The sequence below is a fragment of the Buteo buteo genome, chromosome 21, assembly GCF_964188355.1.
Source record: "Buteo buteo chromosome 21, bButBut1.hap1.1, whole genome shotgun sequence".
NCBI classification, from domain to species: Eukaryota; Metazoa; Chordata; class Aves; order Accipitriformes; family Accipitridae; genus Buteo; species Buteo buteo.
Genome location: NC_134191.1, coordinates 20,644,124 through 20,667,524, shown reverse-complemented (window position 1 = coordinate 20,667,524; position 23,401 = coordinate 20,644,124). Strand labels below are relative to the sequence as shown.

The following is a 23,401-nucleotide window of genomic DNA, read 5'->3' as shown; positions in this document are numbered from 1 at the left end:
TGGGGAGGCACAGTTGCCCAAGGGTCAGCTTTGTTCCCATGCTGTTCCAGCTGTTCTCCCAGAATGGGCGCTTTTGGCTGCAGGAGGCAGGGAGGAGTGCTGGAGCAAAGGGCAGGGTTGTTGCCTGCATTCCCACTGACTGCAGACCAAGACGTTGCAGCAGGGCAGGAAGGGATCAGTTCTAGTTAAGACTCCCACCTTGACCGTTGGATCACACTGGGCTACAAAGACCTTCATCCAGGCTAATTGGATGCACTCCAGCTGCCAGCAGAGCTGTTGCTCAGCGCCTCGTCTGTGCTTACAATGCTCCAGAGATCAAGTAGAGACAGAAGTTTCAAGCAGTGGTTTCACAACAGCTCAGTGCAATGAGAAGTAGCTGGAAGTGTATGTCCCTACCGTTGCTGTGCACAAGCATGGCCTGAAAGAGCTTTCTTGTGCCCCAGGGCATTTGCAGGCCTTTAGTGAGAGAAAAGAAAATTGCATGAAAGAGAAGCAATGCATTTACAAAGAGTTTGAAGAGGAAGTTAGGAATGCTGTGTTCGGAGAGAGCTGTGAAAATGGGGCACTTGGCTCTTTCCACGGTGGTTCTGGGTGGGATAACCATCCGAGCCTGTACAGCTCTACCTCTTGGTTTGCAGACGCCTCTTCACTGATTCTCCCTGTGCAGCAAATTACATCAGTATCTACAGTTTAGCTCAGATAAGGACTTTGTCACTGCTTTAGGAGTGAGTTGAAATTAGAGAATACAAAGGTAACTTTGGATCCTTTGAAACAACATTGTGGCTAGCAGTATGGTCCCTAGCATGGAGCTTTTTGGTCCAGCATCACTTGAGAGGACTAGTGAAGTACCTCCATGGTGTGAACAAATCTGTGCTCAGAAACTGTGTGAAAGTCCTATTCCCAAGGCAATCCCAGTTGTGAGCCACATGAACTTTTCCCTTCCATTCCAGCCAAGGCTCCTGTGGCCATTACACATCCTGTGTCTTAAGCTCTCACTGTAACTTTTCCATGGCTGTTACTTACTTTCTGAAAGCACTGCAGAGTCTGGCCTTCTGGAGTAGGTTGTACCCACTGCCTTCAAAACATGACTTCCTCATGCTGTCCATCTTCCGTTGCAGTGTAAGGTGTGTACTGTGGGCTACAGATCTTCCTGCTCCTATTGCAAGCTCCCAAGAGATGGTGAGTATATCTGGTCCCCTGTGCTTGGTCGGTTAAGTTTCATCTGCCCTGACAAGTAAGTTTGCCTTCTGGCTTCCCTGTGGCATCCCTTTTAGTGGGCTAGCTGAGCACTGTGTTAGGAGGATTACTATTTTTGCTTCATTTAGACCCTTTTTCCTGTCCACACTAAAGATGTTACATGCAGATGTGTTGCTACCAGGTTCTCTGTTCTTGTGAGGCTTGGTGGAGAGGTGTCTTACTGCACAAAGCCTTTCCTTCGTATTGCTCTGGTACTGTCCTTCGTCCACAGAGTTATGGGTTGTGTGTCCTGTAGGACTGTGAGCTAGCTCTGCTGGCCATAGGTGAGATGGCTTCCCCTCAACCCACCTTCCTTAGGAGATGCAGCTGCATGTTTTTAGTGTTATTCTTTTGAGGCTCTTAGATTAGAGGTGAATCCAGGATTTGAATTGCTGAACTCACCTTGCTGACTGTAAGAAGTGCATCGAAGGGATTTCTGCTCCTCCAGGAGCTTCTTCTCACCCCACCAGCACCTCTGCTTTTTGGGGTGGGAGGGCACGAGAGCCAAAACACACTCCCTTGAGGAACTGATTTCTTTGGGATGAGCAGGTATTCCAGGCACTTTATAAGCTTTGACTCTGTATCTTTGAGCAGGCTTCTGATGTTTTGCATTTCTTACCTGCATACCCCAGGCAGAAGGACATTAAAATAGCTACTGATGCAGAACTTTTTATTTACTGAAGCACTGTCCCTGTGGTTGTGTTTTCGTTGCACTGTGGCTCCTCCATCAGCATTATGAAGGCAAAATTCTCATAGCTGGCCTAACACAACTGTGGGTTGTAATGAAAATGCCGAGGAGCAAATTAAACAGAGCCTTTAAGATGCTTTGAAGACAGATTGTGGTGCATGCTTCTTACTGACCTGCTTTTGTTGATTTTGAAAATGTGTAATAAGGTAACCTCTGTATGACTGTCCTTTAATTGCTGAGTGAAACAAAACAACTCTAGGCGTACATATACAGTCGTTACTGCAGCTTTGCGTGAGTTCTTGCATGCTTTGTGACTCATGGTCTTGAAATGGACTTTAATATGCCTCTCTTACAGGAAGCAGAGCAGGCCCAGATTCCAGAGGTGGTTCTGAGGGAGAGGATGCATCAGCTGAGCAAGAATTCAGTAAGAGAATTGCTTTCCCCACCTCTGGGGTTGTGCTTATGTCTGTATGATTTGCATGGGCAGTTTTCACAGCTGCACATGCAGATTGGTTTCCTATGCAAATTTTACACGAGGTTCTGCTCATGAAGTGTAGCCAAAACTCTGCACGCTGCAAACTGCAGACAGATTAGTATGGGCCTGTCCAATATGAGCTGTGCTGACAGCCAAGCAAGTCAGTGTGCAACTTTCCCAATGTTTACACGTAGAATCGTTATGTGTTCTGCCATGCTGCCCGCTGCCCAAACAGAACGAGAGTGGGGAGGTGCTCTGGTGGGCATTAAAGAGTGAAGCTTCACTGTGCCAAGTCTTGCACTCTCTTTCTCTTTGTGGGAAGAGGCTTCAGCAGCAGGTGCAGGGCTGGTGATGTCTGACTTTGCAGTCCCACAGCTTTGGCTTCCCTTTCCAACAGCTTTAGCAGCTCAGGTAGGGATCTCTTTTGAAGTGAAGCCAGATGCTTCAGAGGCCTTCAGGCACAGAAACTTCATGGGATTTATATTCTCTGCATTGCATAACTAGGCTGGGGGGCAGGGTGTTTCCATAAATATCTGCCTCATCTGTGGTAAGTAGGCACCTGATCAAAATCAGTGTTATGATTCATTTCACTTAGTGATCATAGGGGTCTGCACCCAGTTTTCCTCTAGCATAGAGGTAGGGTGACAGTTACTAGTTGATACTGCTCAGCTATGGGTGTTCAAGAATACATCAGGCATAGTAGGGATATCACTGCCATGTAGGCTGTCCTGGACATGAGAGGAACATATCCAAACCCATCCCTGATTCACGTTTGCCCAGGCAAGAGCCAATCATAAAAGGAGGCCAAAAAGCCTCGTCTCTGACAGGAGAGGTCAGGTGTCCTCCAGGACAGGCAAGCCCAACATGAAACAAGGCAATGGAAGGATGAGCAGTATCTAGCTTGTCCTTACACACCTTGTGTCTGCAGAGTGTTAAGACATGGGTTAAGAACAGGTTAGCCTTCTATAAGGGGTGCTACTGCGGTGGCCAGAAAACAGGAGGAGAAAAATACATGCTGAAACACTGTATGGGAAACTATTCCATTTCTCCTCTCTAACAGCCGAGACCAAGCTTGAAAAACCTGAGCAAGAGTTATCAGGACAACCAGGATCTCCAAAGCAGCCTCTCCAGCCCTCAGTTCCTGCTCCACAGCAGGAGTGTCAGCCTCAGGAGCAGGAGCCAAGGAAGAGAGACGAAGGGAGAGAGCGGCGGCCCTCACAGGAGAAGAGAAGGGACATGGACCGGCACCAGGAGCTGCCTTCTCAGAGAGAAGCAGAGGAAGCCACACCACAGGATGGTGGAGGAAGCAGAAGTGAGTGGCACAGGGCCCAATTTTGGATTCGTCTTGCTTGCACTCCATGAGGCCATCTGCAGAAAGGGCAGCTTTCACTAAAACCTCTAGGGGCTGTTTCTATGTTGTGCAAATCCATGTATCAAGTGGTGGTGGGCTGTCCAGCTCCAAAGGTGCTGGCAAATTGCCTTTAGCAAAATTAATTCAGGGCAAGCTGGCTTCAGGATGGTGCAGTTAACTTAGTAGAGCAGCAGAAGTCTCTTTTGCCAGAAGTTATCCTGGGCTGAGCTCCTCTGAGGAGGGGCCTACTTTCTGATCTGTTTTCTGGGAACGAAAAGTTAACAATTGGAGGCAGTACTCTGAGCATCTTGCAAAGTGGAGAGGAAAAAAAGCGATGGCTTCCAGTCTCGACTGCAAGAAGCCACGCTGTTGCTTTGAGTGGGTTTAGTTTTACCTGTGCTGTCACAATAAACTTAGATCTGAATTACCTTTTTTTACTATTTCTTTCCTGGCCACCTCCCTCATTGTGCTCCACAGCAATCATGCTGAAGCGTATTACTCGATTCACCCCACCAGAAGTGATTGTGGGGCTCCTGGCCCCATATGTGCGTCTCTCCACATCCAGCGTGCGCATCATGAAGAACAAGGCTGGAAGGATGGGGCAGACCTATGGCTTCATTGAACTGGATTCACATGCTGTAAGTAGTTTCCTGCTTTCACGTGCTCCCCCTGTCGGCATCTATAGTCTGTAGAAGTAGAGAAATCGCAGAAATACAAGAAATAGCTGTACTTGTGGTGCAGCTGTCCTGGACTGAGTCCTCTCTTCTGCTTGTCTGGCTAGGTACAGGGAATATCTGATACAGCTGTTGCTCTCTGGCTTTAGGTGCCAAGATAGTCTGTTGTCGCGAGCTGTGATGCTGAGTTTCTTGCCCAACACATTTCTTTGTAGACCCTCCTAAACTTGAACACCTCTTGCACAGATATTTTGTTTGCAGGGAACTTGAATTCAGTGGTTTCTGTCTGCAGAAGGCAAAAATCTTAATTAAGAGACAGTCCCATGTTGGAGGGTTCACATTTTCTGGTTCTGGGTGACTCCCAGACTCCCTAGCTGTGCTTTGGCATTGGTCCAGAGGATGTTCATCAAAACTCTTTGGGGAAACAGTAGCCCTATGAGAATATAGTCCCTATCTGGCTGCTGAAAAGAGTCCTAGGACAAGCAGAGAATCTAACAATGCATTTATCCTTTTTGTCACATTCTAAGTATCTTTCACTAATATTTAGACAAAAGTGTTGTGTTTCCTGTCCTACTGTGGTCATCATATAAGCATAAACCCTGTCTTTCAGGTGGACTGGATTTGGGAAACGGGCTTATGTTGCCTTCTCATGGATGTGAAATTGTCCTTTCCTTTTACAGGAGGCGCTGAGGTTGCTAAAGATACTGCAGAACCTGGATCCCCCTATCTGCATTGATGGACGTACAGTGGAAGTGAATCTTGCTACAGGGAGGAGAAGGTATAGACAGATGAGGCAGTAGGCTCGTCCTTTGTGTGATGTGCTGCAAGGCTAGAGCTGTGTTGCGAAACCAGGTGCTTAAAGTAAAGGTTGGCATGTGAATTAGCACAGATGTTCCTGCAACTTAAAAATGTGTTGGAGAGCTGAAGGCATCAGAGCTAGAAGAAGCTTCAGTGATTGAGCAGTATGGGATTAATCATCATATTGCATGGCCTCTTGTTGTTATCCAGCCATCAAATCCCATAGTGAGGGAATTGATGGGTTCAGCTTTTTAAAAAGCAGTTGGAGATATGCATCTTTACGGATACAGCAGAGAGTGTGGTCATAACTTGTGGAGATAGTGATCTGCAGAGTCTCTGTCTCCTGGGATGGACGCAATCCAACATGTGGCCAGTGAAGATGGTTTTTCTGCCTTTATTGGTCCTGCTGATCATTTTGAGTATGCTGAGATTAATGTGAAGCCAGACTGACATTAACCTGCAACCTTTATTTCAACAGGAATGACTATGGGGAGCACAGTGACAATTCCTACTATGGCCCGGTAGGTCTGCACAGCTTCTCTGCAGGTCACTGGAAAGGGAGGGAGCACTGGGGGTTATAGGCCTGACTTTGTTAGGCTTTTTCCCTTTGGGCTGCAGAAAGTTCAACACGTTTGAAGATGGGATGATTATGCTCAAGTGTGCTCTTCACTGCTACTCTGCCCCTAACACTGTGTTTATAATGTGCGTGGAAGTGCAAGTCAGGGTGCAGATGCTGCTTGAGGGAGTTCTAGGCTGGATTACTCTATACCACGCTTTTACAGAGTAAATGTCTCCGCGAATTTTCCCGGAATGAATGTCTCTCCTCTAGTGCTTGTTACTAGACTACAGGGCTCTTCCCATACTGAATGAGCTGGAGGTTTCGATATGGATTGCTGTGAGCATCTCATTTAAAGATTCATGGAAGCTACAGAGGTCTTGTGCTTTGTGACACTGTCCATTGCTCTGTAGATGAAAAGCTATGTCTGCTTGTGCTCTATTCAGGGTAGCTAAGTGAGCTGTTTTCCTGAACTTTGGGCCTGTGAGGGGGAGGATAAGCAATATGATGTTTGTCAAAGAGTCTCTGATGTGTTTGTGTTGTTCACTTACTCCAGGGCAGAAGGGGCATGAGAGACAGGAGGGGCGGCGAATCACAGAGACGCACCAGAGCACAGTGTAAGTTAAGCTCTGCCTCACTCCTACTGTGGAGACTTTTCTTCCTTAAAAGGGCACTGACATGTAGAAATCAGCCCAAAAATATTTTTAAAGGCTAAGAGTAGGTTTGTTTGCTACACCCACTTCTGAGTTCCTTTGCCAACTTTGTTTAGTCACATTTTCCTATCTGATGATGTGTTTCTCTCTACTCTTACCATGCAAAACTACATGCAGATAAAGGAAACCTGCTGCGTGCTTTTCATTGTTGTGGTAAACTGATGGATGAAATCAGCCTGGCAATTACTAGATGAGACGGAAGAAAATACACTTTATGTAGCAGTGCCAGTAGCTGGAAGAACACTCCTGATTGTTTTACTAACTTGTATGTAGTATTGCTGAGCTCTGTCCAATAACACTTTGGAGATGAGAAGTATTCCTCACATTATGGGCCTACCCTTAAGGCCTTTGGCTTTTACTGTAGAAACAGTTTGCTTCCCTTCCTTGTTGGGATCTTTCATGCACCCATGGGGCGGAAAGGATGTAGGGAGTGTCATCACTTTAAACAGCAGACTGTTTGAAAGAGCACAGATCTGCCTTGTTCACAGGGGTGGGTGGACGCAGAGCCTAGTACTCATTCTTAGGGAAATTACTGAATTACGTATCTTTGTCCAGTCAAGTGTTGTGGTCTGGTGATCTCAGCGCAGCCCCTGTAAGTGTGTGTTTTGATGTGGAAGTTTTGCCAGAGTCCTAAACCAGAAGAATTGTGAAAACCTATCTCACTTCTTACTCCTTAAAGAAAAGAAGATACAGGTCGAGTGACGTGAGGATGCTCATACCTCTCTTGCCAGGAGAGAAGAATTCTTCTTTCCCACTCTTGATCCTTTCAGCAGTGTAATATTTGCCTATGCTTTTGTCTTTGTAAAAGGCAAGTTCTGCCTTTGGAATATTGTGGTGTTAACTCTTGTCTCTCTGTTCAGCTCCATCAGATGTGTCCACATACATTTATGATCCTGAAACTGGGAATTACTATGATCCCATAGCTGGGACTTACTATGACCCCAGGACTCAGGTGAGTGCATGGGAACATACACACAGTATATTCTTACAAACTGCCCTTCTCTGGAAAGATTTTGCAGCTGGATCCTGAAGACAGGCAAGCATAGGACAGTAGAGAGGCTGAGAGTATTTCTTTCACTCAGTCCTCTGACCTGTATAAAAGGGATACACGTTCCAAAGTATCAACTTAATGAGAGCCTAGGAATCCATTAGTTGAACCAGTTACTGTAGCTGCCTCTTTGGCCTCTGAAGCCCTGCCTTTGGAGGGGTTTTGGTCTCTTTGTTGAGTAGACTTATGGGCAGAGCATCCATGCTAGATTTTACTGAAGACTTGTGATATGTGACTCTCTGTATTAAAAGGTGAACAGGAGAGCTCTGTTTTCATCTGTGGTCTCTTTGCTCCCTGACCCCAGCCAGCAGTAGTTACAATGATGCTGAAAAAGAGCCATCTGCAGAGGTTCTCTGGGACTATCATCTTGTTTTCATGATACTGGAGATGTCCGTGTTTGGGATGAGCAGGGTAGTGTTCTGATGACCTGACTGTGGTAGACTGTCTTTTGCCCCAGCAAAGTTCTGATGCCTTTGCCCTCAGCTGACTGAGGCTCTGCAGTCCCTTCTTAGTGTGCTGGTCTCCTCAGCCCAATAAGTACAAAAAGCCCAATAAGAAGTTTGCAGGGGTTTGGCTAAGTCTGTTCCAAATGCCTCTTTCAGAGAGAAGTCATAATAGACCGAGAAGCCGGCTCATCACCTACAGAGAGCAAAAGGCGGCGGCATGGAAGCCAAGAACGGACAAATGAAAGGAAGGAGCCACACAGCAGGGACAATAGGGACAAAAAGGACAAAGGGAAAAATACTTCTGCTAAGGTAAATCCCTCTAGGCACCAGGATGATCGGAGGTCTGAGGCTAGGAGGTTGAGGTAAGAGAGGTTAGAAAATAGAGAGTAATTCATAGAGGATTCCAAAAGGGAGGTATAGTGAGGGAAAACAATGAAATACATGGGGTCACCAGCAGACCAGGAACATGTTTTTTGTCTGGCCAGGTGTGAGTAAGTTCCTGAAATTTTTCTCTTGTGACATTAAGTCAGGGCTTCTCATCCCTTCCTTATGGTAAAGGATTCAGAAACATCCAGGTAACTGAGACACACATTTCACTCATACTGCTGAAAGCACCCAGTATTGTGACAGAGCCAATAGAAAAATAGCAGAGATGTTTAAACATACCAACTCGGATAATGACGGAGCCTCAGCTCTTCCCTAACCACGGTTCCTGCCCCCTCCAAACATCACAGACAGGCAGGAAGATGAGGCAGGCAGTGCAGATGGGCTGCAAAGGTGAACTGAGATAGAATGCAGATAGGAGTCTGTGATGGCTGTCCTGTACAATCCGTCTCTGAGTCCAGTCCCAGTCCTCGGCAGTGCCTTTCAGTGCTGCTCCCAGTGAGCGAGCGCTGTCTCCCCAGCTCAGGGAGCTGCTGGTTGGGAGTAAGTGCCCAAAGTGATGTTTGAGCGTGGGTGCTTGGAGCAGGATCTCCCGCAACAGTGTTGTGATACTGACTGGGCCTGAGGAATGCCAGGAGAGTTGATAGAAGTAATTTAGCCACAAATGCAGAAACTTTGTTTTCCTCCTTGCCTGTTGGTCCGGATACACTCTGTGGCATGACCAGCCCCTGGCGGTTGGGACCCAAGGGGTGTAATTGTCCCTGAGGTTGGAACCAAGCCAGCCAAGGAGTCTCCTCTGGTATGGAGGATGCCTGCTTTCAAGGGCACTGACTTAGGAGAAACACAGTGTTGTCTGAATGGAGGGTGAAAGCATCTCCAGTAGAAATCCTTCTGTCATTTTTACCAGCTGCCTGGTTTCTCTGGATGCTCAGAAGTGGCTTCCTGGCTGCTGTGTGCACTTTTGGACCCCTGTGCTGCTGATGGCCTAATGCCCAATCTTGTTTTTTTTTCAGAACGAGCCTGGAGAGGAGAGGTTCTTTGCAGAAGACGTCTTCAAAAAGCCATTGCCTCCCTCTCTGAAAAAGGATGAGAGTGCAGGCCTGGTAAGATGTTGTATAGCACTTGTCTTCCCCAGTCAGGTATGAGTAGCTAATGAACTGCTAAACTAGAGCAAGTCCAGGGCTTCAGACCCATTTACTGTAAAGCATGTAGACGTGAAGCTTCACCCCAGCACACTCTTTGTGCTGCCAAGTGTACAAACGAGCATCACAGGCTCATCCTGCTGCAATGCTGGGTGGCTGCAGTCTCTGGTGTTCTCTGTCCAGTATAAGGAAGATCCTGAAAACACCACCATGCTGGTTAAGCCTGGCCATATGTTGTGCAGCAGACACAGCAGAAAAAACTGGTGGTGTCCTTTCCTCTCCTCACCTATAGTACTTGTGCTTTGTCTCATCTCTCATGGCCAAGCAGGACTGTAACTCTTCCTGGAGTGATGGGTTTCTCTGCTCCAATACTGGCTGGCTGTGGGGGTGGCTTCGCACCTGATCTCTGTGTCCTCTGTGCACAGAGGTGTCCAAATGTGACCTGGCCCTGCCCCAGCTCCCTCACTGGTCTGAGGCACGGCTGGAGCTGCTGTCAGCATGACAGTCTAGCAGAGAGTGAGAGTGGGACAGGCTGGGACAGCATGGTGAGCTGCTGCAGCTTTCCCTGAAACCAAGGGCATAGCTGCAGGAGAGCTATGGATTCCCCAGAATGGGAATGTCTGCCGCCAAAACCACCACCTCATTTCTGCCAACTGCCTGGTTTCCTTGGAGGCCTGTTTAAATGGGTGCTTAGCTATTGCGTCCAGTGAGTCCATGCTATGGTGGTCTTAACACCTGATCTTGACTGTTTCAGAATGAGACTGGAGAGGAGAAGTTTTCTGCAGAAGACGTCTTTAAAAAACCATTACCTCCCTCTGTGAAAAAGGATGAGAGTGCAGCTCCGGTAAGCGGCTCCATAGGATTGGGTTTTGCCTTGTTTGAGCCTGGGTACAGGACTAGAGAGGCTCACCAAAGCCTGGCCGTGATCTTGAGTGACAGAGGTGCCAGCTTCTCATGCCAGAGGAGGGAGCATTAGAGATGGAATGGTGAAGGCAGTCTGTTTTATAATGCTGAGATTGTTTGTGGGCTTCTAGCAGGGGGAGATTTAATACCTGCATTTAAGCAGGGTCTCCTCAGGCAGAAAACTCTTCCAGCTGCCTCCAGACTAAGGAAGGCCAAACTTCACTGATCTCCATTGCTAGAGAAAGTGGCTGACAGCAGCTCCCTGCCAAATAGCCACTGCTTCAGTCAGCTGCTTGTGCTTAGGTGTGTGGCAGATTGGGAAAGCCTGGCACGAAAGCACAGCCTGTCTAGAGAACAGAAGGGTGTCTACCCTCTGGTGTCCAGCCAGCTTCTTTCCATTCCCTGCCCATGCTGGTGGTATGCTGCTCTCTGGCTCTTGGGCTGGAATGGAGACAGAAGTCATGGGGAATTTGGTTGGGGAAGCAGAGCCCCGCATGGCAGGGCAGGCTTGATGCTACAAATTGTCACACTTTTCTGCCTCTTCCCTCAGCCCAAGGTGGTGAACCCTCTGATAGGACTTCTGGGAGAGTACGGAGGAGACAGTGACAATGAAGAGGAGGAGGAAGAGGAGGAGCAGTCACAGGTGCAGTGGCTGCCACCTCCCCACCCACCAGCACAACGCGAGGAGCAGCCGAGGAAGGCCAAGGTCAGCGACGACAAGCTGACTGACTGGAACAAGCTGGCCTGCTTACTGTGCAGGAGGCAGTTTCCCAACAAGGAAGTGCTCATCAAGCATCAGCAGCTTTCCAACCTGCACAAGGTATGGGGGAGCTGCTGGCTGAGGGGTTGTGCGTGAGCTGCAAGCTGCCTTTGGCTCAACAGCTTTGTGATCTGCAGAGAAAAATGCGACGGTTGGGTGGGAAGAGCTGTGCTGAATTTGACACAGTAACAGGCAAAGTTCCCATCAAAGCTCTCTTCAAAGCATTGTGTGAGCTGCTTGTTTCTGCCACGGGAGTGCTGTAACATCAAGGTGTGACTTTTTAAGCTGTAGCAAGATAGCTAAGGTTTGAGGAGAGTGGGGTGCTGGCACACATGAGTGTGATAGCAGTGAGAACTTAGCACATGTCTCCCCATGTTCTGCATTGCCTTTGAGCTCTTGCTTCTAGGAGGGCCAAACTGCACGCAGGTTAAAATAGGACTGGTTGCCTTCCTTACTGTGGAGAAGAAGGCGTCCTGGCCTCTGTGGGGGAGCAGGTAGTCTGGGCTGCAAAAGAAGCTGTTCCATCTGGTATAGTCCAGGTGCAAGAGCATGCCACTTTATTACCTGTACTCCTTACGGGTGGAGCAAATGACCCTGACAGCTTGTATCCTCTGCTGACACTGGCTTTTGCTTTCCTCCTTCCAGCAAAACCTGGAGATACATATGAAGATCAAACGATCTGAGCAGGAACTGGCATATTTGGAGAAGAGAGAGCGTGAGGTGGGTCTGCAGTGGTGGGCAGACTTCTGTTAGTGGTCCTGCGTTAGAGGGATGTCGGTCCCAGGCAGACCCTCCACTTATGCACCTGTATCTGCAGCCTGGACATTAAATGCCTCCCAGAAAGTCTTAGACTGAACTGTAGGCACACTCTGCATTTGGACCTGTAGATAGTGCTGTGGCTTCTAAGAGCAGGTCTCTCTCCTCCCAGAAGAAGGTTCTGTTGCCCTGCAAGCCATTGGCCTTTGGGCTAAGTAGGACCCAGATTTCCATCTAAAATTGATGCCTGGCCAGGAATGGGAGAGTTATAACTGTCTGTTGTTCGGAAGGTAGCAAAGCTGCTCCCAGTGCCATAGCTTGACGGCTGCCATCACAATTCTGGGTCAGCCCAACAGATGCCATCAGGACAGAATAAGTAGATTGTAGGTCCTAGAAACATCCAGGGTTTGTGGGTCCCCAGGACAGATTTGCAGCCAGCTGAGGATGAGATGAGACCTGGCTGCAGAGCAGTCTCCTGTGGGGTGTTGAATACTTCGTAGCTCCTGTATTTACTTTGTTCTTTCTGTTGTGAAGGGGAGATATAAAGACAAAGGAAACGACCGGAGAGAGAAATTCCAGCAGATGGATTCACCAGAGAGGAAACGACTCAGATATGACCGGGACTCAGAGGGGTAATGGCTGCTCTTGGTTAGATCTCTTTGGGGCTGCTGATGCAGGGATGGCATGTGTGCTGCTGGCACGCCAAGGCCAGTGGGGTGGATCTGCAAGAGTAACAGCCAGAAGGGCTGTGATTCTTGTGGGTAGAGTTCCTGAAAGTGTGAGCCTGTTGTGCTGTAGGACTTCTCAGAGAGGGCAGAAGAGGGCCAGGGGTGCGTAGTGCAGGGGTGGAAACGAGGATTTAGGGGAAAGCAGAGACAAGCTGCCTGGGTGAGATGGGGGGTTTGAGTGTGCCTAGCCAGGCGCAGGGAGCAGAATGCAGCCTGTTCCCATGCACCTCATCCTTAAGGCACTTGCTGTCCTCCTGTCCTGGCATCTAGCCATTGAAAGAAAGAGCAAAGCTGTGTTTCATCTGTTCCACTGACTCAGAGGAACACTAGAAGCTGTTTCCATCTCATTCAGAGTAGGTGGAGGAAGAAAGTGCGTGCTATGTGGAGCTCTCGAAAGGCCTGCCTGCTGCAAGCTCGCGTGTTCCAGTGGGCAGAGGAACTGCTAGGCATGCGTTGAAGACAAAACTGGTTATGTGCCTGTTCCCTTCTGGTACAGCACCTCAGAAAGACACCTTTCCTCCATGTCTTGCAGTTTAAAAATCCACGTCTTCTCTTTCCTGTTTTCCTGGAATAGCTGTGGATAAACTAAAGCAGTTTGTGTGCAGCGTCATCAGCAGCCAGAAAGTAGAACTTGCCTGAAGGAAGCTATTTTTGTGCTGAGTGGTTTGCAAAACTATGGGGTTTGGTTAATGGTCTTGGATGAGTAATGACCAGGTGGGAGAAAGGGTGTCCAAATCAACACTGCACCTATTGAGCTCAATGACCACAGCACTCGGAGAAAAGAAAGATCTAACAGAGCAGCAGGGATTAGACTTCACTTTCTAGCTATTGCTAAAATTCGGATTAAGAAGTGCAAGCACAGAATGCTCCTGGCTTGCTCGTACCATAAATATTTTGGAGTCTGAGCTCATTTCCTGTGCCCTGGTGTATTTTCCCCTGAGGTGAGATGAGGAGTTAGGCGGTCAAAGGTGTCTGAGCCCTGCACGCAGAATCCACTGTGTTGGTTTCCTTGGGTGGTGTGCTTCTTGCAAGCAACTTGGGTATCCCTCAGGAGAGGTTGGAATGTCAATGAAGGTGCAATTAGCAGAGCTAAAAATCCCTGGCATGTGTTCAAAGCATTGCAAAACTGGACAATTGATTCTGCATCTTTTGCAGTGATTATGACCCAAGGATTGATAGTAACAACAAAGGGAACCGAATGTTGCAGTCCACGGGGTGGAAGAAAGGCTTTGGCCACAACCAGCAGGGCACAACATCACCAATGGAGGTGAGTCTTCCCTTCCTTTCAAAACACATCACTGTTCTCCAGCTGGTAATGTCTCCCAAGATAGCTGGAGGGATTTCCCAGCCAGAACAAGAGTCAGGCTGCAAGTCTCAGCACCCACTTGATGGAATAATATGTGTGCACTAATTAACTTTGCAGGCTGGGAGGGGCTGCAAGTATGTTGGCAGTGGAAAAAGGTTAGAATTTATATGGATCTGGAGTGGTTGAGAATAGAGTAACAGTGAGCAGGCAGGGTATGAGCATCTGATTAATACCTGCCCAAAGCCAGGCTGGGGTTTGAGCAGGTCACCAGCCCAGGGCTCTGCAGCCACGTGAGCTGGGGAAAAAGGTGAACCTCCTCTGGGGAGGTGTGAGTGTAGCCAAAGCCACAGGGCACATGGTACTATTTGTCTACTCTGCTTAGTGCTTGTGAGGCTCTTGCTGCCATTCTGGACTCGGAGGGGAATACCAGGGTATGTCATCTGATGAGGAGGACAGTCCCCATCAGCAAAGGGCTTCAGGGATAGGCAGGGTTGGGGGAGATCCTGCCTTCTGGGACAGGCTCCTCTCTCAGTGGACCTTAATTTGCTGCAGAGGGTTTATCTGACAAGTGGCCTGGGGTAGGGACTGCTCTCCCGTGCCCAGGGGCACGTGAGCAGTGGTGGCAGGTTTGTTGCCTGGCTGCCTCGCTGCTGCGATGTCAGTGCTTCACCAAGGGGCAGGCAACTTGCAGTGCAGCTCACGTTGCGACATTCAGCTTGCAGTCGAGTATATCATTAAAGGCAAATATTTGAGGTTTTGTGACGTGTGTTTGCTTGAGCCCACACACACAAGGCAAGATTCCCTCTTCAGTGCAGACAGCAGGAACCGGGCCCAGCTGTTGCTCCATCCTTACGGAGAGTTTCCTGTGACCATAAAACTGGCTTTGTCGAAGAGCCAGCTCCAGCAATGCGCTCTGGGAGGTCTGACCTCCGATCAGGGCTCTGTGGACTGAATGGGGAGAGCTGATTGCAAAGCATAGCCCTCGTACAATTCCCATAAAGGCCTCCCAAAAGAGCCTTAGAGATGTTCTTTCTTTGCACTTCCAAGTCATGCTGGGCAAAGCCGTATGCCCACTTCAGCCCCACAGGACTTTGATCTCTCAGCCTAATTGATGACATCTCTGGGATTCAGATAAGTCGGACTTAAAAGCAAGAGAAACTTCCAGCCTTGGGCCTGCTCTCTTGGGCTAACTCTAGGCAGGTATTACTGAATAATTCAGAGTGTTAAAAACTGGTTGAAATTCAAAGTGAGCTACCAGAGCCCATGGGAACTCTATGAGAGGAGAAAACAGCTGAGCTTGTGCAAATGCAGGCTAACTGCAAACAGCTCCCCGGGAGCTCAGCTCTCTTGCTGGCGCTTTCCTTTGCTGGGTTTGGATCCTCGCTCACACACGGCTGCCTCTCGTCTGCTGGCGCTGCCTGTTTTGGCTGCCCACTCCCACCTCGCCGTATGCTCGTGTTGGTCTCCGCAGCCGATCCCTGTGGTTTGATCCTCGCCGGGCATTTGCTGGCGGTGTTTTTGTTGCCCGCAAAGGGCCAATAGTTTCTCCCGAACAGCTTTTGGAGGAACACAGTGCACTTGCTGTTCCTCCTCTCCTAGATCCACACGGGAGCAGTCAGCTGTCCTGAAGCAGCCTGGGGGAACCTTTTTTCTTTACAGGCAGCTGGCGAAGAGGAGAAATCACTAACACAAGCTGTGTCTGTTTTCAGGCAGAAAATCGGAAGAAGGGCCCTGGCCTGGGGGCCCAAGGGAAGCCCAGCAAGAGGCAGTCCAATGAGACCTACCGTGACGCCGTCAGGAGAGTCATGTTTGCCCGCTATAAGGAACTTGAGTGAATGGTGGAGAAAACTCCAAGCCTGTCTCTCTCCATCTCCATCTCTTTCTCTCTGTGTCATGTTCTTTTGGGGGTTTGGTCTTTTTTTTTTTTTTTTGAATTGTTACAGGTTTTGCTGCTAGAATTTTTTTAATAAAACTGAAAATTTGTCAGTGCTTGTCTCTTGCCTAAAATGGTATGTTTTAAAAGCATGTGATGCTTTGGAAGATTCCCATCATGTTTTGCTCTCTGCTGATGAGGTTCCTGGGAGTTGCAGCCATGTCAGTAGGGCTGGGACAGGTTTGGTCACTTGGTGGCCCTGCCAGCAGTGCCACTGTCCTGCAGTGCGTTCCTTGCCAGCTCATGGACAGATGTTCCCGATGCCGTCTACTCATGGGTCAGGGTGTGGGCTGGGAGCAGGGACAGCCTGAAGGCCTGGGAGGAATTCAGGAGCAGGAGCAACCTGTGTGGGATTCATCCTGACTGTTAGCAAGGACAACTGGGTTCAACTAATAGCAAGAGCTTAATGGCTAAAGGTGATCTAATTAACACTGGGTGTCACCTGGGCTTCCCAGCCAGGGCAGAGCCCTCCCCTTCTTCCCCACAGAGCACGGGGAGGGCTGGATCTGGTGGCAGTGGTGTTGGGGACCCTTGTGGGGACGTAGCCATGCTGGTCTGGGGTGACTGGTGCTGTCTAGTGGCCTGCAAGGGACTTTGTTTGTCAGAAGAAAAGCCATTTGGAGCAGGTGCTGCTTGCGCAGCCCAGGGAGGCGCAGAGGCAGCTCCTGGGCAGGGACGTGTAACGGGGGTGGTTTGGCCGAGTGTGGCCTGTACAGATAAGGACGATGCTGATGGCGGTGGCTGGCGGGAGCAGATCCCGTGCCCGATGGGCAGGAGGGTGGTGCCGGAGCTGCCCTGCCTGGCATCCACCGCTGCCGTCCCGCTCGCCCGGCAGAGAGCGGGCCCTGACATCACTTTCAGGTATCCCAAAGGAGGGAAAACAGGAGACGTGGAAGCTGAAGACAGCAGGATTTGGAGGTGAAGGGCCACCTGCAACAGCTGACAACTTCTAAAGGCAGCAGCAGACCTGTCCAAGCTGCATTTTTGTCTGTGACACAGGCAGCCCCAGAGAAGTGTGGAGGACTTGCTCGCTGGCACCCCGGTCCTTGGCGCTGCACCCAGCGATGGTGGAGGTGGGGACGACCACTGCGATGCTGGCGAGTACGTGGGTGTGAGGGGAGGGAACGTGTGTGCCCAGGGCAAGTCGTGTTGTTTAGAAAGGGTCTGTAACAGCCCCCTCCTGCCAGAGAGCCCCTCCGTGCTAGGTCTAGGGGCTCTGTGCAAACTGGGGGAGAGGAGCTGCTCAAGAAACTGGCTTTAGAGAACCATGTGGAAGTTTAGATGGAGAAAAGGTCACTCTAATGCTTGTGCATTAAAACTAAGACACGCGGGAACCACAAGGCACAACCAGCAGCCAGGAGCAGCTTGTCTGGGTCTATAGATTGGGAGGGTCTGGGTAATGACGATAATGGTGGTTTTAATGGGCGTATGGGTGATGACGCTGAACCACAGGACCCCGATAGTTCAGTTAGAGTGGAAATACTGAGGAATTATTGTAAACCGGAGCCTGAGCGAGTAATGCAAAATCTCAAAGCACAGCAACCCTTCACGCTCCTCCTAGTGATCTCCAAATGAGGGCGAAGAATTTGGAAAAAAGTGCAGAAGGAGCCCGACTGTTACTGAGGTCTGCAGCCTGGGCAGCAAGCTGGGGCTTCGGTCCCTGAGGGAGTCCCGGGCTCACAGGGGAAAGACGGGGAAGATGATGGGCTCCTGGGGATCAGCCCCCTAAAAGGGAACAGTCGTGGTGGCGTGAGGTCTGGAGGAGCAAACTGGTGCTCTCAAGTCTGGAAATTATTCACGCACAAAGAGGAAAGAAGTGTGACTATGATGGGACATAATTTTCAGCAGCACTGGAGAGAAGTGGGGAATTTAGGAGCGGATCAGTAGCTGCTGCACAGGCTTTCCTGCACCTGGGGGTACCAGGCATCTGCGTGTGCCAAAAACGAACACCCACAGAGCACCATTCCCAATCGAAATAGGAGGAAACCTTCACAACCACCAACTGCAGGAACCTCTATCTGATTTTATTAATTTGCTAAGTGGGTACATCCATCTTAGTGAAAACCTGTTAACGACTGATGATACGTAATTAATTAGAAGATAATAAAACAGATAAATGTAAGAGCAGTTTCCTTTGGACAGATGGACCTCACTAAATAATGTATGTTCCTTGGCTTAGCTTTGCGCTCGCTTGCTTGCTCGCTTGTAGTCAGCGTGATGTGCATATGGGAAAGGAGAGGCAACACAGCACTTTCCTTGTAGGCCAATTGCCAGGGCTTGAGTCAGGAGCAAGAGAGGAGCAGGAACAGACTGCAGTGAAAAGAGGGGGGAAAAGTTAATAAAAAAAACCCCTAATTGCAAAGTGCATCTGTCTCCAATCAAGAGAAAACCTTTTTCTCTCACTGGAGATAGAGCTACCTCCCATTAGTTATATTAATCATAGAAATACTTGATTTGTTGGCTTCCATTATTTTAGGGATCATAGTAAATGGTTATGGGAAATCACAAATATTGCTGTGGCTTAAGTTGTTGGAACAAAGCCATGTTACTGACTAACAGGAGTGTGGGATTTCAAGAGGTTGTGCTGCATGTGGCATGAAAAACGCCACTCGCCCGGACTGAAGAGAGTATCCCAGTACCAGCTGATGGGAAATCAAGGCAATCCCTGCATTTGATATTGGCTTAATTCCTCTGAATTCCTGTTCCCCAAGGTAACCCAGCAGGTACCTCTGTGTATTCCCTTGAAGATGTGCGTGTGTATGTAAGGTGTGTACATATACACATAGGCGTGATGTCCGCCCATGCTGTGCATCAGCTGGGGGATATCCAGAATTAGGGAACGTGGAGGAGCCTTCCACTGGGGTTGGGGTGAGGTGACTGGAACAAGGTTGTTAATGAACTGGAACAGATAAATAGAGTGCGAACCTAAAAGCATTAAAAAGAAGCACCAAGCCAGAAAACATCATATTCTCTTAGGAAAACAGCAGCATAGGTGGTGATGTAAAAACCCTGCCTATTTGTCACTGGTAGAGTGGCTTTGATGTCTTTAATATTTTTTTGAAGGATGGTCACCTAAAGCCACAGCTGTATTGTAACTACCTTTATATCTTATAATTATTTTGTTTGTATTTCAGAGATTATTCACAACTGTGCTAGTGCTGTTGCCATGTTCAGCATGGTGCCTTGCGTGCCATCCTGTGACGACGAGTACGACCGAAGATTACAATTTATTTTTTGGAAGAGTATTGGAAAAGATCACAAGGTAAATCCTGTGTTGGAGCAGTTGATTGGCACGGAGATGTTATTCACAGGAGGAGGGCTGGGCGATCTGTAACCAGTACTAAGGTGGGTATGAATGGAAGTGTGCATGCAAGGAAGCCCACGAAGAAAAGGCAGGACAAGGCTTTAAAAAGATGGCCCGTACGGGTAAGGGAGGACGGTGCTCCTGGGACGTGGCTGCTGGCAGCACTGGTGCCAGGCTGTGCTCGGCCCAGGGCTGTTCTTAGGAACAGGCAACAGGAGCCATGGACTTCATGTTGGCCGGTTTTGGGGGGAACCAAAGGGGAGGTTAAGTAAGTCCACCGTTTAGAGGGTGGGAGGCATAGGCAGGGCACTTCTACTTGGACCCCTGCCCAAGGGAAGGTCCATCTCGGAGCTCCATCAGCCACAAAGGTTGGTATGTGGGAGGCTCCTTCGGACATCTGAGAGTCTCTGGAGCAAGAGCCGCTTTTCCCCACCGTTCCCAATGTAAAGCAAGTAGGCAGTCTTTGATTTCCAGTATTTATTCCTGTTAATATTGATACAGCTGTGATTCAGGACCTCGCAAGTGGAACATATTGATGTAAAGAGCTGGAGCTGTGCTTTCTAAAAAGAAGAAAAGAGCAAGGTGGGATGAGGCAAGTAACTGTAAAGGGGAAGGAGAGAGAGAAACCAGTGAACGTGCTTCCCTCCCCAGTAGTAACCTGCTTCAAGGAGAGGAGAGGTGCAGCTGGAAGGAAGATGGGGCTGGGGTTGCCCCTCTCAGCTCCAGCACAGCCAGGAAAAGTCAGAGGCAAGTTGTCCTTCTGCAAGGTGGGAGCAGGACTTTTCTGCTGTGGGTTGACTAAAACAAATGCTGCTTTATCTCAGCTGCGGCTCTCTCCAGGTTTCATTCCCGAGAGCAGAAGTGACACAGCCTTTTGCTAATGTGAGGTTCCTGCTCAGCTTCCCCCAGGACCTCCACGGCAAGGGGGGCATGGGCTGCAGGGAGCGGAGCGAGTCGGCAGCAGCAAACGCCCTGCAGCGAATATACACCGTGGGGCTGCTTCCCTCTGCAGCGGGACACCGAGGCGGGGGTCCACAAAAGCTCATGACTGCTCCTTCTGCAGAGCAGGCACGCTTACTCTTTGCAGCTCTGGCTGGAGTGTGCAAAGATGGCCCAAAAAGCCAGCCAAGGGATGGGCACAGGACGAGGTCCCTGTCCTCCTGCAGCATGGACCTGAGAGAGCAAAATGTGTCTTACTGGGGTAGTGCAAAGACTGAGACCAGAGCGGGCCACGTCTCCTTGACCTGGCAGGTCCATTTGGGGACCCTCTCTGAAATGCTTTACACGGTTTGGTGTAGAAAAATATCACATCTCTACAGCCCAGGCACACCCACTCCATCAATGGTGGCATTAAACCCCCTGTTTTTCTCAAGCAGAGGCAAAACCTGATGCTCCACAAATTGGGTTTCTACCACTCAGCTGCAAGTGAACTAAAAAAACCCCAGCCCCCAGGGATTTCTGGCCTAATATCACAAGTGCAGCTACTGCTGGACATCAGGGGCATTGCAGACTTGTGAAGGTACGGCTGGACTTCACACTCAGGCAAGTCATCAGCAGGCAAAGTTCTGCCAGGACACCCCCAAAAGCAGAGGACACCAACAGCAAGCAGAACATGAGTGGGCTACAGTTCTTCTACTGGTAAAATCTTTAGGAGTGAATACATTGCAATTAGCCACTTTTTTACCTGTCTTTCAAACAAATCCATAGGCCTTCTCTTTGAAATGAAAGAGAAGAGCAATAAAAATTTGTATGTGCCTCTAGTTAAATATGGGAAGATACCAGAGGAGTATCATGAACAATTTTACTCATTTAATGTTTTAAGATAAGAGGAACAGGAGTTCAATGTCCAGAGGATGTTGTTGCTCAAATCATGCCCCCATTTTAACTTAGGTTATATATTTCTGTATTTATCCATATACAAACAAGAAAGACCATCCTCTTCTTGGTTCCTTGCACTGGGGACATTATGCTTTCAAATGTCAACAAGTATAATCTTTGTGAAACTGCACTTTCATGGACTTCCATCCAGGAGCACAAAGATTCAAAGGAAGGTGAGTGATACTGTAAGAAGTCACATAATGACCGGAATAGCCGAGATAAGCACAGACACAAGCCATTGTCCAAATTCTAAGTGGATCTTCTTTGCCAGCACATTTTGAAGGGGATACGGTTTGGCCAAGCTGCTTCTGGGGTGTGTGTGGGGAAGGGGTTGAATGGGACCAGATGGCACCCGGCTGACCTGCAGCAGCACCCCTCACCACGGGTAAAACAGCGCTGGCCCAGAGAGCTAACACCACAAAAAAACCTTCCCTACAGCAACGGGCAGCCGAGAGGACACGCACCTTCCACACTAACCTCCCAGTGCTCAAACTCTGTCAGGGTCCTGCTGCTGCAGCGCATCCCTCGACACATGTTCCCCACCACCCTGGGCATGACGTTGCCCACCAATTTGTGCAGGTTCCTTCCCTGGCCCCCGCTGCCCTCCTCCCTTGGGGAGGTGCACGTGCTGCTGGGAGGAGAATAAGTTGTGGTGGTTCCTCCCAGCAGAGGAAAAAGGCAGAAGCAGTTGATAGGACAAGGGGCAATAGTTTTAAACTAAAAGAGGGTAGATTTAGACTGGATATAAGGGAGAAATTTTTTATGATGAGGGTGGTGAAACACTGGCACAGGTTGCCCAGAGTGGTGGTAGATGCCCCATCCCTGGAAACTTTCAAGGTCAGGTTGGACGGGGCTCTGAGCAACCTGATCTAGTTGAAGACGTCCCTGCTCACAGCAGGGGAGTTGGACTCGACGACCTTTAAAGGTCACTTCCAACCCAAACCATTCTGTGATTCTACAGCATTTCCAGTCGTGGAGGGGAGATCCGCAGCTTGCCGTGATTGTGCTGGTCGGTAACCAGCATCTGCTTCTTGCACGGGGGCACACAGGGCTGGCCCCATCCCCAGGGAGCTGAAGCGCATCAGGAACACAGAGACCAACCCAGCTGTACACAGCGCTGCCGCAGGCACGTCTCATCGCTTCCAGGAGCACGATTCTGCTCCATGCACATGTTCCTCAGCCCTTTCGCAGCCTGGAGGAGACCAGTCCCATCCAGCTGATAAAGCGCACCTCGCTTCCCTGCAGAGCGCTTGGGCGTGCCGCAAGGAAGCTGGGGAATGAAAGCATCACACCCCCGGGGGACAGAGTCCCCATCCCACGCACACTGGAAGGATGGGCTGGTCCAGAAACGGCAGGGAGCTGGATAACAGCTTGAAGCTCACCCCCTGGAGCCACCTCCAGTCATCACCTTACAAACAGCGCTGTGGCAGGCAGCCCCGGTGAGCGGCTCCCGTGCCGCAGGACGCCTCTCTGCCTACGTACTGTGTGACCTCACATTGCATCATGCTGGGCTTGATCTGGAGGCAAGGAGAGGCTCAGTCGGCGGAGCTGGAGTGCCTGTGTTGGGGTGGTTTGGATTCCCATCAAGGAAGGAGCGGCAAGAGCAGGGTCCCCCCAGCGCAGGCGGTGTCCCCTCACCCACCGAGCGGGACCAGCGCGCTGGTAGTGACAGGTCCCACCAACAAGCTGGTGACAAAGCTGCCTCTACCATTGGTCCAGGGTCCATCTAGGAGATGGGGCTGCCTACCTCAGCCCAAAATCCATCCAGGAGAGCAGTCTGGATGCAGCACAGACCTACCTGCAGTACAACTCGGGAGGGGGCTCATGGCCCAGGCCTGGGCTGAAATGGAGACCCCAGCCTAGCAGGCAGCAAGTGGGTGGGTGGGTGGGTGTCCAGATGAGGCCAGTTAGTGCCCCCAGGGCCCCAACACCCTCCCTGGCCCCATTGGGATCTTGGGCAGTTCTCTTGGGTCCTTCCTATTGCTGGGGCTTAGGAGAGGGGCCACGCAGCTCTGCGGGTGTAGGGGGGTTAGGCAGCAAAGTCCCTTTTCTCCAAAGCCCCGTTGGGGTGTGCCTGCTTCAGCGCATTAATTTGGCTCAGGGGTGCACTTCTGAAACCGATCTCCCGACTTTCCCCACTTTACTGCACTTTGGATTGTGTCCTGGAGCAGTTCTGGAGAGCTCAGGCTTGGGAGCGCGTCAGCTGGATTCCGTTCAGATGAAACCAAATCAAATGCGCTCCAGGAATGCACCTCATGCTCCCCAGCCACTGATGGGCGTTCAGGCTACAGCATCAGCCCAGAGTTTGTCTGGAGTAAAAAA

The 23,401-nt window shown here is 49.8% G+C and overlaps 1 protein-coding gene across 3 annotated transcripts in view; it reads left to right on the top strand.

Moving 5' to 3' along the window:
• The window catches only part of RBM6 (RNA binding motif protein 6), a 59,691-nt gene extending 43,736 nt beyond the window's left edge, over positions 1-15,955 (top strand). For all 3 annotated transcript variants that reach the window (XM_075053417.1, XM_075053416.1, XM_075053418.1), the window contains exons 8-23: positions 1,119-1,179; positions 2,280-2,348; positions 3,460-3,711; positions 4,228-4,388; positions 5,105-5,202; positions 5,701-5,743; positions 6,335-6,395; positions 7,352-7,443; positions 8,142-8,294; positions 9,383-9,472; positions 10,266-10,355; positions 10,965-11,234; positions 11,820-11,894; positions 12,465-12,562; positions 13,814-13,925; positions 15,674-15,955. In XM_075053417.1, the coding sequence (XP_074909518.1) occupies positions 1,119-1,179; positions 2,280-2,348; positions 3,460-3,711; positions 4,228-4,388; positions 5,105-5,202; positions 5,701-5,743; positions 6,335-6,395; positions 7,352-7,443; positions 8,142-8,294; positions 9,383-9,472; positions 10,266-10,355; positions 10,965-11,234; positions 11,820-11,894; positions 12,465-12,562; positions 13,814-13,925; positions 15,674-15,799 (1,851 nt within the window). In that variant the 3' untranslated portion in view covers positions 15,800-15,955. The remainder of the gene's footprint in view (positions 1-1,118; positions 1,180-2,279; positions 2,349-3,459; positions 3,712-4,227; positions 4,389-5,104; positions 5,203-5,700; positions 5,744-6,334; positions 6,396-7,351; positions 7,444-8,141; positions 8,295-9,382; positions 9,473-10,265; positions 10,356-10,964; positions 11,235-11,819; positions 11,895-12,464; positions 12,563-13,813; positions 13,926-15,673) is intronic.
• The last annotated feature ends 7,446 nt before the right edge of the window (positions 15,956-23,401 follow it).